This window comes from Diadema antillarum, unplaced genomic scaffold (genome assembly GCF_040938485.1).
Source record: "Diadema antillarum isolate AM-2024a unplaced genomic scaffold, OU_Dant_1.0 scf00000214, whole genome shotgun sequence".
Classification (NCBI taxonomy): Eukaryota; Metazoa; Echinodermata; class Echinoidea; order Diadematoida; family Diadematidae; genus Diadema; species Diadema antillarum.
In genome coordinates this window covers 260,060-275,014 of record NW_027271103.1, presented here as the reverse complement: position 1 = coordinate 275,014, position 14,955 = coordinate 260,060, and the positions used below count along the sequence as shown (strand labels likewise).

Here is a 14,955-nt window from a genome sequence, read left to right as displayed (position 1 = left end):
TGACTAATGAGATGAGCCTTGTTTGTTGAACTGGCTCTGAGTCTTGTTTGGTGATCACTGCATCCACTGTGTGCCCTGCTCTTTTGATCAGCACAGATGTCCTGAAAATACCAATCTTATGAGGGTGATTAGGTAATCTCCCCTAATCCCTGCTGTAGTATGCTGTGAGGTTAATATCCTTGACTGCAGGATTTTTAGTGGGTGTGTGTGATATAAATCAAGGACAAATATGCGGGAACTAATGACATGCCAATGAAATATCCAAGCAAGTAAATACGAGGTGTGTGCATAATAATGTAGATAGCTGTCACCTTTCTGAAGGTGTGTGGAGTCACAGCCACCCAGCTTCTGTGTAAAAAAATGTGCCTTATAATGATTGGACAGAATGTGAAGTGTGAATGTTCATAATGCAAAGTTGAGAATTGAAATGTGTATTACAGTTCCCCACCTGTTGATCCTAGTGTATTCATTTGATCCTTTGGTTCCTCTTGTGTCTCAGGTGCTGGCGTATTACATCTCCTTCCTCAAGACTCTCTCATTCAAACTCAACAAACATACCATCCACTTCTTCTACAATGAGGTGAGTGTATGCATTTTTAGCAGGGTGCTTGCTCTTCCCTTGCCTCTACATGTGATCTCAGCTGCCTACAGCTTTGAAAGGGTTTTTTAAAAAACTATGGATCTTTTTGTCAAACTTATGCTGTGCTTCTTGACGTACGTTATTGCAGAGTAAAGTCATACCTCTTGTATGATCAGTTGTTAAGAACACATGTTCTTGTGTGTTTGTGTCTCTGCACAATATAAGTACTGCATGTGTCTTACAATATTATTGTAGCAATTACCCACACAGTAATCCATGGTAAGGTTAAACATAACCTGGAGAAGGGGTCCATGAAATGTTCTCTTTATTAATAGGTACAGGGATGAGTTGACCAGGCATTATCACTGTTTAGACTTTAGTGAAGAGTCAACAAACGTATAGAGGTTGAGGGCAAATACTGATATTTCTCTCTTCAGGCAATAACAAAAGGAGATAATGGCACCATTTCATCAGATTCTTAATGCAGTGATACTGTGGTAGGTAACATCATTGATTAGAATCCAGGAAAGACCTTATGACAAAGAGCTGTCATTGGTCAATGCTAGACTCTATAGATATCCACATTAGTTTGATAATCTCCCAATTATAAACTGAGTACTTTCTGTGTGATTAATGATTCATGAAGTGAAAGTGAACCTATCACCATCAGAAATAAAGTTGTGGAGTAATGACTAATGCAGAAACCTGCATTACCATTGGTATTGTTGCATCACATTTGGACAGTGCGTAATTCTCTGTCGCAGATGACCAGACAGTTCCTGTGACTTTAAAGGACAGTAAAAACAAATTTAGGAAGTATTTTTATTTACACTGCTTGGGTCTTCAAAGGGTTTGTCAGTAGGCTCCCCACAAGTTGTGCGAATGGCAGGTGTCTCCAAGAGATTGAAGTAGCTGCTGTGTTTTTCTTTTAAATCCAACATTCCATACAAAGGGTTCTAAGGCAGGACATTGGTCTTAGAAGCAGCCTCCTCAGTGCAACATTGTCTTCTGTGTTGGTATGCATTTTGATGATGTATGCTCTAACGAAATGATCGCGGTGACTACAATGGATCCAACTATGTCAAACGTAAATGCAAGAGAATATTAAGTAGAGGGGTGAAGGTTGAGGTTTGAATTTTCTTCAGTTTGTCTCCCTCTAACAAAGGAAATTTGTAAAATCGCAACTGCTGATCTGTAATTTAACAAACATGTTGGAAAAAAGGAACCACGGGACTCAAACCTGTCATTGACTGCTTTCCGGGCAGCAGCAGTACCACCAGGCTATCCCTGGTTGCCGGCAGTGACATGATGAACTTGGAACAAATACCCAAGCTCCGAAATTCTGATAAATTTGATGTGTCAAGCTTATCACACTTCCACAGCACTTTCACTTTATAACAAGTTCTTTTGTTTGTTTGTTTCTTTGTATGTATTTGCAGCACACCAATGACTTTGCCTTGTACACAGAAGCCATTAAGTTCTTCAACCATCCAGAGAGCATGGTTCGAATCGCTGTACGCACCTTAACCCTCAATGTGTACAAAGGTAAGTGCTATATTGTCCCCTCAGGGAAAGGCCACTTTTTCAAGCAAGTACTGTATACGCCATATACATGTATTTAGCAAGTCTAATTTTTCGCGAATCGGGACTTCACTACAATTTTATGAGTGGTTAAATTCTTGATCGTGAACTACAGCACTGATTGGAGAATGTATGTGTGCACGTCATATTCATGTCCATTTAGAGGTAATATTTTTGTGTGTTTTGAAATTCGCGAATAGCACCTGACTCGCAAAGTTTGCAAAATATGTAAACCTCGCGAAATATTCGCATATATACAGTACCTGAATTTTAAGTCAAAGCTTTAAATTTTGTGCCATCTGTCATGTGTACGGTTCCATGACATTTGCTCCTGGGACTATTGCTTCCATGAAATATCTGCATGCTAAGCCAAGCAGTAATTCTACCGAAGGGTTATAAATGTGAGTCATCATCTGTTTCATTGCTCCATACCACTCAGTCAATGACAAGGCGATGCTGATGTACATCCGAAACAAGACTGCCGTCCCCTACTTCTCCAACCTGGTCTGGTTCATCGGTAACCATGTACTAGAGCTGGACAGTTGTGTCAGGAACGACATAGAGTAAGAATTCAGTGGAATTGAGTTTGTTCCTTGTATGTTTGACACAACGTTTTACTTCATCTAATATTGCTTATTGTACGAACAATTTTATGGCTGTTTTGAGTTATTGCTATTCTTTATAGGTTTAAAAAAGTGCAGTCATTAAAGGTGATAGTCAAATATTCACGGTCTATAAACAGGGCTGCACACTAACCATTTCTTCTACTGGTCTGACCTGTCTGTCGGACCAGTAGGTACCCAGTATTTCCATTTTTAACTGATAAATTCCTGAAAAAGTTACTTGTCTGACAGTGATTTTTACTGGTCAGGGACCATCAGAACAGTGCCAGTGTGCAGCGTTGTATAAATGATCTTCACTATTATCTCACAAAATGCAGTCACGACTTGTTAATCAAATATTCACAGTGAAAAATGATCTTGAGTACTAACTCACAAAATGCATTCATGACATGATAGTCAAATATTCACAGTGTAAAAATGATCTTGAGTACTAACTCACAAATGCAGTCATGAGGCGATAGTCAAATATTCACAGTCTATTTACAAGCTTGACTACTAATTCACATTATGCAGCCATGAGAGTGGTAAAATGTTCACAGCCAGTAAATGAAATTTGATATATATCTTATGTGATGAGAATTACACTTTGACTATTCCCTCATTGATTTTAATTTAGCATTTGCAACATATACGATTGTAGCTCTTGAAAGCCTACTTTCAAGAATGCTAGCTAGAATGTACAATTGTATAGCAGTTTTATGTATCATTTATTTGCAATGCTTTATGTGGAAGTAATTGAGCTCTTGACTCTTGAACAGCCACCAGAGCAAGAACCGACTCTCCACCCTAGTCGCTGAGCACCTTGATCACCTCCACTATCTCAATGACATCCTCAACATCAACATCGAGGCCCTGAATGATGTCCTCACCGACCACCTACTCAACAGGTTGCTCCTGCCACTCTATGTCGCCTCAATGACTCGGACCAGGACGTATGGCAAAGCTGTAAGCACTTCTCAGGTGACGCTTTGCACTCTCAGGCTTTTGTCTTTCTGCAGTTTACACACATATTTGCTCTGACCTTGTTTTGGTTTAAAGTTATCACATTAAAAATCTGATTGTACTGTAATTTTGGTATGGGTATGAACGAGCAAAGTGTTCATCTTTACCAGACCATTGAAATTGATGCAACAATAGGCGTTTTCACATCAGCCCGATGTTTCGAAATAGTGCGCTATTTTGCTGACTATTTTCTGCGAAAAATATCTCGAGCTTGGATTTGTATCGGGCTGATGTGAAAATGCCTAATATTTGAAGGGGAATTTTGTCCTGATATGATGTTGCCTTTTATGAAAACAGAAAAATTAAAGAAGTAGATCAGTGAAAATTTGGGTCAAAAAATTGGACACACACAAAAAAGTTATGAAGTGATAAAGATTAGAAAGTATGACAAATTGGCAACTCTGTGTGGTGTCATTTTTGAGTAGCTCTCCATGCAGGTACACAACGTCAGATTTTAAAATTTGATGACGTTATCACCTGATACACGTGTGGGATTTCAACTTTGACAGAACTGTATGATGTCATATCGATTGGGATTGACTTGAAACTTGGTAGAATCATTCCTTGATGTCTTATACCCTGTACATCCATGTAATCAAAACAAAAACATTCTATAGCGTAAAATCTTTGTATGCATATATGGGTGTGATTGTACATGTCCATCGACTTTTTATCAAATGCTCCAAATGACCTAAAACGTGCAAAACAATTTGGAGCTCAATTGGATCATGTTAAAATTTCATTGTGCAGGTATGTGCATGTATACTGTTTACAGATGAATTTTAAAAACATGAATGGATAGAATTTGGCTTGAACTATATGACATGTAAATTTCATTGAAAATTTTCATTCCATTAATGAGATATGATTGAGAACATGATTTGAGACAATGACATCATACTAACATCATGGTTGACTGATCACAATGATACATTAGATCTGTCGACTGTAGGGTATGATATAGATCTGGATGACATAAGTTTGTTCATAGTCGAAGGACTTTTTGAGTTAAATTCCGCACAAGATTTGGGGAGAAATAAAGAATAAAGATTCAAGAAAGAATCCGTACAGATACAGAACGTGATCTGAGAGGATACTTAGATCACCTCACGATGAGATCAGAATATGCCAAGACTGACCATCTGATGGAGAGAGAGAGGTACTATTGAAACTGAAGGAGTCGTTCTGTTTTACTGTGTAGGGTGATAATTTTTCTAGGCTTCAGCTATTCTTCTTTTTCCCTCGTCTGAATCACAGGAAAGTCCACCAGCCATCAGCTCAGTAGTTGCCCTGTTTCTCCTGTCTCAGGTAAGCCATGGCATCATGTGCCATGTAGTGAATGAGAGATCCTAGGAACCTGACATGACATTTCAGAACTCCTTGAATGAATTTTAGTGAAGCTTTATGAGCCCTTCATCTTTGAGGATTATGATAATTATAGAGTTTGTGTGGTCCCTGTTGATGGCTGACAGGCCCATAGACCATTGATTTGGATGACTCAAGAAAGTGAAGTAATCTGGTGAATTTGGTGGTTCATTGTTCATCATTTATTCTGCCACAGATATTGTAGGCACTTTCTATATATGGACAACAGGGGGCGCTAGACCACAGTGGTAGTCTGCTACATTACAATAATCGAGTCTAACATTAGACCTTGCACCTGGGGGGCATTTCATGAAGCGTTTTGTCAGATATTTCGTCTGACAAAATGTTAAAAGCTACTGAAATCCTTGCATCTGATTGGCTGAGAGCAAATTTGTCCGACAAGTTGTCGGACAAATTTGCTTCATGAAATGCCCCCCTGGTGGCTTGTTCAACAGAGTGTATACAGTAAAAGCTGTTGTTTCAGTCATTAAGCTGTCTTGTTATAGTAACTGGTTTCATGCCTCTTCCTTAAAGAGGGCTGGAGGCACTGTTTTTTTTTTTTTTTTTGGGGGGGGGGTTTCGCGTGCATTTTAATTTCGCGATTTGGCGGCTCCAATACGTGAAAATTTCATGCTTTAAATATATCATGTTTTACAGTATTCACCACATATATTTGCGCTCAAAATATGGCGTTAATCGGGAGTAATGAGACAATTTTGCAAGTAGTCAAAAGTGCTATGTAGCGTCAACTCGTATACGGAAACCTGGTATACCAGGTTCCCAAAAGGTAGACGAGTGTCTACATTTGTCACCTAAATTCATGTTTATTTTTGTTATACTGACCAGAAAAATGACATTAATCGAAAGAGTACAGTTTCTTATATCAATATGTGTTCTTTTTCTGTATCAAAATTGGGTATATTTTTGTTTAATTTACCTTTTTTTTTTAATTGTAATAGTGCACTTGTTTTACTATAAAACTTGTATGAAGACATGTAGCAATCAAGGCTGAGCTCACTCGATTTTGGCTTTTGCTGACCCTAGTCTTGATGCCCTTATTGTGTGTAACAAAAATGAAAACACTTCAGAGTATGTGTAGTTTGTAGAATAATTTCATCACAATGTACCTGTGAAAAATATATATATCTGAAATACACCTCCAAATGAAAAAAAGAAATGAATACACTACAGAGTATGTGTGGTTTAAAGACCAATTCTATCGCAATGGATCTTTGAAAAATATGTATATCAGAAATACACCTGGACTTTAGAGAAAACCCTGTATCCTGAAACCTGCAGGCAAAGGTGTATCCTTCTTGGTGTAGAGATATATTTCAGGGTAATACTGTTTTGATGAATGATAAGCATATTCATTTATATGATTGTCTAGTGCCAGAATGGTGGTCTCTGAAAGTGATTTCATTCCTAAACCATAACCTGCCGTTTTGTTTTGTGGTATTTTTTTTTCTCTGATGATTATGAAATTGAGATGATGTAATGAAATGCTGTTTTTGTTATTTCAAGAACTTAGTAATACTGTGTCTTGTGTTTTTGATCTGGCAAAACTTTGTACTAGTGTTTTGTTTTGTTTGTTGCTTTTTGTTTTTTGTTTTAGTGTCTTGTGTTTTAAATGTGAAAACTGATTCCACCTCTGCATCCCATCCTGACACAGGTGTTCCTCATCATGAGGCACCAGCCATTGGTGTGCCAGCTGGCATACATCATCTTTAATGGCAACCACCAAACTCTGGCTGAGCAGCCAACAGACACCAGCGGTATATCAGGGGTGAGTGATGCAAGGAGATCTCCCACCCCCCTTTTTTTCTAAAGATTATCTGCTGTAAAGAATGAAAGAAATGCAGTGGGAAATGAAATAGCACTTGATGAACATTTCTGCCAAATTTTGAATCCTTAGCAACTTTGCAATCGGCACAGTAGACAACAGATGAAGAAGAGTCATTGGCCATTTTGTAGCTGGTAAATTTCATTGCCCATTAATGATGTATCCTGCATGTCGCAGATCTCTCTGACGTCATTTTCAGGATAATTACAATTATCTGGAGCCATAGCATGATGATCTCGAGCTGTAATCAAAGAAGCCCACCAATATGAAGTATTGTCCTCACATATGTGTCACAGCTTGGTTGTATTCACTCTCCTTCACTGGGTCTGGGACTCTCTCTCTCAGAGACAAGTGAAGTAGATGCTAAACTGAAAAGAAGATGTGAAGCCCACAACAATAGATGTGTGTTGTGGTGGAGAGGAAAAAATATACTCGAATAACTATTGTGTCTTGCCCATTGTAGACGTTTCGAGCATTCGTGGAGCCGGCGGAGAGCCTGGAATATTCCCTGGACAGCAACCGAGAGCGCAACCGGCAAGACATGCGTGAGAGGCGGCGCAGACCAAACTACCGCAACGTCGACTCCCCCACAGAAGAGATGGAGGAGGAGGAGGAGGAGGAGGGAGGAGCTGGTGCCAGCAGAGATGGACAAGAGAGGCGGGGCTCCAGAGGGCTGGCTGTTGCCGCCGCCGACGAGGGAGGAGCTGTAGGAGGAGTGGGTGTGGCGAGGCATAGGGGTGGAGATGTGGAGCTACCAGAGGATGACGAGGAGGAGACACCGGAAGCTGATAGGGCGCAAGGTGGTGTTGGAAGGGCGTCGCCTCCTCCAGACACATCCAGCTCAGGGGGAACCAGTACAAGTGAGTACTGTGAGAGTCCAGCTGACTTTGGTCAAGAAAAGTCTGGGAAACTTCTCAGCTGTAATCACTGATATGTCTAGAAAGTTTTTTGGCATTCTTTTAGTTTGCTCAAGAGAGAAATAAATGACAATTAGCACAGTAGATTTATGTTGATGTCATGCACCTTCTGGTATATGTTAAGGGGTATATGTGTATGTTTTATAAAGTCATTGCATTGGCAAGATTGAGTGAATTTGTAAGTGGTATTGATTAATAAATTCATTCATTTGAATTTCTTTTTTCAGGTGGAGACTCCTAGTTAAAATCTTACATTCTCATAAAATCATTTTTATATATGTCACAGATAACAGAAAGACTGAAGTAAGGCAGTGATAAAGACTGTTCCCATCTAGGTTCATTTGAATTACAGGATTCCTACCAAACAACAACACCAAGTTTGTAGATGGTACAACTTGTAGACCCTTATCCAGGCACTACGACTTTTACCTCGTTCATTTTGAGTATAGTCTATAGATATTTCTTTTGCAAGTTACATTAGGCGTGTGTTGTGAGGAACCAAATCCTGCGCGGCAAAACATGGCTTATTTCCAAATGGCGCAGTGCCTGTGCTTATTTCAAGTAGGCTTTGCAGTCTGCTCACTGGCATTTAGTATTGATTGAAATGAAAATGAATGAATCAAAAGAATCCTGTGTGATGTGTGTAATTGCGTATCGCCATCCTTTCCCTCCCCAGGCGAGTCTGACTCAACTAGTAACACCAGCAGTGCAGTGCTGACCTCACCCATCTCCCCCACCAGCCCACTGCTGGATTCCAACAGCACGGACGAGGAGAAGAGCTTAGCTGCCACCCTCCAGCGGCAAGAGATCAACCTTTCCACCAGGTACAGTGCAGCTCATTCATCGGCTCACGTCACTGCTTTATTCATTCATATATTCATTCATTCAGTCAGTCAGTCAATCAGTCAGTCATTTATTCATTTCTTCATTCCATTCATTCATTCAGTCAGTCAGTCGGTCAGTCTGCCATTTATTAACCCTATTCTAACTGGGAGGGGGTCAAATTGACCCCCCCTCAACGTTTCGCGCCACGATTCCGCAACGCGCAAAGATTTTGCCGCGTCGTTTCACGACTTTTTTCATTGAAGTCTCCCGCAAATTTTGAGACCAAATTTGCGACGTCCGGGTACACCGTTCTGAAGTTACGTAATGTTTTGCATATGCATGTCAACCCCAAAACAGCTCAAATTCATATATCGTGTGCAAATCCAATGCAAATTGTGTTTTTGGGTTAAATTGATATAAATGAGATTATTTCAACTTTTAACCATTGAAATTAATCAATTCTAGTGTAGATAAGCCTGAAAAAGTGCCTGCAACAAATTTTGGCAGAAAAACAATAGAAAACAAAAGGTTGAAAAAAACAATAAAATACATAAGAAATTAACAAAACAATAAAAAAACAAAAGAAATTGTTTTTGATTGCGCTATTTTTTTACATGAAAATTGTTTGATATGTCTTGAGGAATTCTGACACAAAAATTTAGCAATCCTTCAGTCTTTTTAATGGAGTTATAGGTGAAAATATAATTTCATGCACAAATTTGCATAATTAATTTATTGAAAATGGAAAGGAAATATTTTTCTATTGTATGACCATGTAATCTTGTAGTTGACATCCAGCTCTATCTTTAGGCAAAATTTCGCGGCTATCGCGCGATCGGTGGCCGAGATCTGAAGGGGGGTCAAATTGACCCCCCCCCCCCCCCCAGTAAAAACTTGGTCTCAAATAGCCCAGTTAGAATAGGGTTAAAGGGGCATTCCAGACGATTTTCATAATTTCACATCATGTATTACATAAATCAATAGCTCCATGTATAGATCTGTGGAATTTATTGTGATTCTTGAGCAGAGAAACAAAACTTTGAAAAACCAAATCACAAATTACACTGAACAAGGATGATGACATAGGAGGCTCACATATTTAAAAAATGTAGCAGTGTAATTTCCATTACAATACTGCTTGCTCGCGAGATCACCTGTGTATAATCTATACATGGCTTCTTCTTTTGTTCTGCTTCCTTGAGCCCCAACTCATGCATTCTTATGGTGACCCTGCCATGTCATCATCCTTGTTCATTACAATTTGTTTTGAATTTTGAAAATATTCTCATTCTTCATCGCAATTATCATAAATTCTGAAACCCTGTCCTCAGTATAACTAATTTATAGTTGTTCAAATGTAAAAATCTGAAAATCATCCAGAGGTCTCCTTTAATTCCTTCATTCCGTTCATTCCATTCATGCCATTCATTTCAATTCATTCAATCTCCACAAGGGCACTTCAGCCAAAGTCTGCACTATCCACAAAAAAAACCCCCAAACTACATTTTTTTTTAATTACAGGCTACTAATGACAATCCTTTAACATTATTATTCATCTTTTGATTGGTTGACTGCTCATATCATGTGACATTCACTAAAGAGTACCATTGCAAGCTTGTGTTGTTGAACCTGCAAAGCTTGTCAAGCAGTTTTGGATAGTGCACCCTGCGATTATCAACCATGTCCATTTACTCCCATGATAGGCTCTTGATCAATCTCACAGTTTTGCTACGGGCACTCTTTACTTCACAATGTGCATCCTTTTGCAGTGTGCACTAAATCAGTTACAAATGCACACTTACCCAATTACTTGCTTTTCACAAGAGCAATCCTTAATGTAATTTGTTGATGCACTACTGGTGAGTGTATTATTTGAAATTTGATGCCATGTTTCTTTCGCAATGGTGGTGCATATTGTAATTCAGGTTTGAGTTTCTTCAGTTTGTCTCCCTCTACAAACTGAAAAAACTCAAACCTGAGCCTTCACCCCTCTTAATAATATCTTTCTTTCATATTGTAATTATTGTACAACACTTGGCAAGTATACTTATTTACATGTTTTGGGGAAAACATTTTTTAGTCATAAACATTACCCACAGTTGCTTTAGAGCTTGTCTTAGGTGGGATTGAGGTTCTGTGCAATCCGGCATCCTCTATTGTTGATAAACAAGTTCCATCTGTGTAAATGGAATGAGAAGATGCAAGCCACCAAACACAGAGATTTTGGCATGACTTGTGCTGAAATGAATTGCTTGATCACAAGATTATATGGCACAAACAACTCATTAAGATGGCATATTGTCACTACTTTCTAAATAGGAGACTTTAGCTTATCTCAAGTTAGTTGGGAGAAACAGTACGAGAAAATACATGGAAATAAAAAGGAATTTGTGTGTTTTCTCATTTTCATTACCCAATCATGATGCCATTTAATAGCATATTTGACACATGCCATTCTGATTCCAGTTGTATATGGAAAATATCGGCATGTGTGTAAAAGCAACTATGAGAGTTTACCATATTGCTATTTTTGATCTGCTTAAGAGAAATTAAGAGAAGATTTTTGATCTGTTTGAGAGAAGTTCACTGGGACATGCATTCTTTATTAAATCTAGCTGGGGTACAGCTGTACCTTTGAAATACATTTTGGAGAGGTGTATCTGTGCTATCAACTTAGGTTCATGCAGATTTGTTTTTCCTTCTCTATATGTGATGGGAGAACATACACTATGATTGTAGATGATGTATATGTAATGTCATGTATTTTTTTTTTTGTCAAAGTATTTTGATAAATATTTGTACTTAAGTTGAAACCAAAGAGGTATGAGACGTTTCCTCATATCAGTTCATATTTTCTTGTTTTTCTTGACATGCAGACCGTACTTTGCATGCGTCCTAAATTCGCTAGACTGTAACCATGGTGACTACCGTGCGCTCTTTGCCTTGTGCCTCCTGTATGCCATGGGGTCCAATGAAGGTGAGCACTAGCCATAGGCATTTGTACAAAGGACTTGAAAGCACTTTGCTGTTTTATCAGCAAAGCGTCAGATGGTGTAGAGCACTTCCCATACTCGGAGATCTGTTCTATTATGTTGCAAAGGAGGTAGTGGCATTTCAGGTATTATCTATAAAACCAGAATCACCATATCTGTGAATAATTTTTTCATCAAGTGACTACACTACCATTATTTTTATGCAAGTTTTTTTTTTAAATATTTTTGTTCTTGTTTTTCTTTTTTTAAATGATATGTCAGAATGTGTGATTGCTGAGCTTAATTTTTGTTTGAAGATTGCTTCAGTACACCTATTTTCATGTGCGGTAGCAATAAGTAATCATAAAGCTGATTATGCCAGATTCCTCCAAATTATGTCCTTTACTTTGCACTCACAGTTTTTTCCCCTTCCTCAAAGATTTAAGGGAGGCACAATAATCCTTTCCCTTCCCCCCAAAACAGATATTTTGAATTTAGTTATTCAGTTATATTTCCTTCGCTGATTTCCTTTATTTCAGCTTAAATCGTGACGTGCATACCTTTTAGACTTTAAGTAAGATAAATGAAGAGATATGTCGTCTGTTTGCAATAATCAAAGAATTTGTGTTATTTGAGAGAAATTTCAAAGATATTGAATTATCTCATATCTGTCAATATCCAATTTACTCTTCATTCACTGTTATGGGGATGCTTCCAGTGAATTGCTGTCAGTATATTTATCATGTTTTCTTGTTTTTGTTTTTCAAACTGTGAATGCTCTAGGTATTGATCCATTCTCTGGTTCTGTAACTTATGAGAAGATTTTGTTTCATTTCATCCTCAATCTAGGGATCAAGGACAATCTTTTAGAAGGTGTTTTACTAACAAACAGGGTCGAGGTGAGTTCCTTCCTTTATTCCCATTTTTCCATCATTTGGAGATGTTCTCCTTGGTATTAAATGATTTGTGGATCATTCTTTTTTGTATTATCGGTATATGAACTGAGTGATAATGATGATTGGTGAAAAGGAAGAATAGAAAATCTGATATCCCTATAAGCAAAGGAAAGCAGTCTTTAAAGTAAGCAGTCATGTAGTTCCCCAAAGCTACCCACAATAATAGGGTTACATGACACAAGTTGTTCACTTGACTATGGGAATATGTAAAGAGTATAAATAGAAAAACAAATTGCTTCAAATTCATCTAAATCCCTCCCAGAGACAGAATATGTAAATATACCTTGTTCTATGTGCCCTTATCCATTTAGAAGACTGCCTGCTCTATGTACAAAACGTGTATGTGTGTGCACTCACATTGATTGAACATTTTTATTTTAGTGTAAGTTATCAAGATTTTGATGGTTCTTTTGCTGGAACATTATAACTTATAAATCTAAAATCGTATAATCAGTTGTGTAGGCTAGACATTCATACTGTTCTCTCACTGATATTCTCACTTTGAACATGGCATTGAATCTGAACCGTTAATCTTTTCTTCTTTTTTTTTTCGTGATGCAGAATAAAACTGTGTACAACTCCGTCCTGGTGGAGCGTCTGATTGCCCTGATGAACCAGAGCTGCCAGCTGAACAGCTGCATCCGTCCCGTTACCCTGGAGATGGCTTGCCTTCTCCTCAAGCAGCTCATCTTCAGCCCCACCCGTGGCAAGTGCTTCCTGGAGGACCGTCATCTGGCTTGTGTCGAAGTGAGAAGAGATCCGTAGATTGATAGATAGCTGGAGCTCACTGGGTCTCCCCTTAAAGGGGAATTCCAAACCAGTTTAAATGTTGGTCCGATAAGAAGGAGTAATGTTTCATAAGCACAACAGTGAACAACGATTAAAATCATCAAATAGATATTAAAAAAGTTATGAAATTATGACGTCTCGCTGATTTTCACAAAGCTACATTGTATTATTAGAACGATCAATATGAATTCACAAATAAGTGAGTTGATTATGTCATCCAATCATACCTTCCTATATATTCTACCAGGTAGTTTGTACACAAAATGTGGAAACTTACTTCTTTTTTTCCCTTTTTTTTTTTGTTGCTCAAATACAAATATGCCGTGGTCTTAAGACCTGATGTACTCAGACACATAGTATCTTACTGATCAAAACTTTGAAGATATTCAGCCAGGAATAACATTATGTGTCACATTTTTTTTTTGTCCACGATTAATGGGAAATTAGCAAAACTCAACAATTTGGTAACTTCCAAAATTTTTTATTCAATTTTGATAAACTTTTACTGTTGTGCTTATAAGACCATACTCTTTCTTTGCAGACTAGTCAGGAATTCCTCTTTAAGCCCTGATTTACCCAATCAACTTCTGGCTATCAGTCATTCATTTACTTTTTTTTTTTTTTTTTTTTTTTTTTTTTTTACTCTTTGCCTCAATAATTTCAAGTGCAGCACCATGCCATGTTGAAGTTGACTTTAATAAACAGAGTAAAGTCAGACATTGAAAGATAAGAAGGTTCATCAAAAATCTGATGCAAAAGAAGAAAGTTATGGAACTTCTTGGTATAGATGCTTTTACAGAATGACATTGGTCACAACCAGAGATGTAAATTGGAAGAGGCAATGATATCATCACTTCACAAGTCTCCCATTGGCTTAATGAAAATCAAGATTTGTGTGATGATTAGGCAAATGCAGCCCCTTTCCCCCAAAGAATCATCATCTACCAGTTTGTAAAGCAAATGACACAGCTTATATCTAAGAACCCTTATTTTTTTATTTTTTTAAATTTTTTTAAATTTTTTTATTTTTTTATTTTTTTTTTTTGGGGGGGGGGTCAGAAACCCATATAAAGATTCATGCACGGGTCAGTGGGAAACATGTGAGATGATGACATCATCACCTCTGCCTCTTCCTGTTTGTGGTTGCGACTAATATCATTGTTTCTGATAATGTATGAAACTTGTATAAATCCCATAATTTTCATATCTTTAGTACAATTTTGACAGAAATTTTACCACTCTTGCTTCTGATTATACTCTGTTTATGAAAGCCTGCGAGAACGTGGGGTGGATTTGCACTTTATGGTTCTTTTTAGGGGACCACTATCTACGCACTACCTTCCTGTGTCCAAGCAAGGAATGAATGTAGATTGCCTCACTCCCCTTCTCCATTCATTATCTCCCTCACCAGCTCTCAACTTTCTCCTCTTTGACTTCAATGGTCCCCAAGGATCACCACCTTGTCACTGTCAAACTGAGGAAAGAGAAAATTAAATACCACC

The 14,955-nt window shown here is 38.0% G+C and overlaps 1 protein-coding gene across 1 annotated transcript in view; it reads left to right on the top strand.

Moving 5' to 3' along the window:
- The window catches only part of LOC139724445 (protein CLEC16A-like), a 254,765-nt gene that overhangs the window by 35,565 nt on the left and 204,245 nt on the right, over positions 1-14,955 (top strand). The window contains exons 5-15 of the mRNA XM_071635587.1: positions 500-580; positions 2,020-2,125; positions 2,601-2,724; positions 3,543-3,729; positions 5,044-5,094; positions 6,824-6,937; positions 7,458-7,854; positions 8,588-8,735; positions 11,613-11,713; positions 12,558-12,607; positions 13,226-13,411. Coding sequence (XP_071491688.1) covers positions 500-580; positions 2,020-2,125; positions 2,601-2,724; positions 3,543-3,729; positions 5,044-5,094; positions 6,824-6,937; positions 7,458-7,854; positions 8,588-8,735; positions 11,613-11,713; positions 12,558-12,607; positions 13,226-13,411 — 1,545 coding nt within the window. The remainder of the gene's footprint in view (positions 1-499; positions 581-2,019; positions 2,126-2,600; positions 2,725-3,542; positions 3,730-5,043; positions 5,095-6,823; positions 6,938-7,457; positions 7,855-8,587; positions 8,736-11,612; positions 11,714-12,557; positions 12,608-13,225; positions 13,412-14,955) is intronic.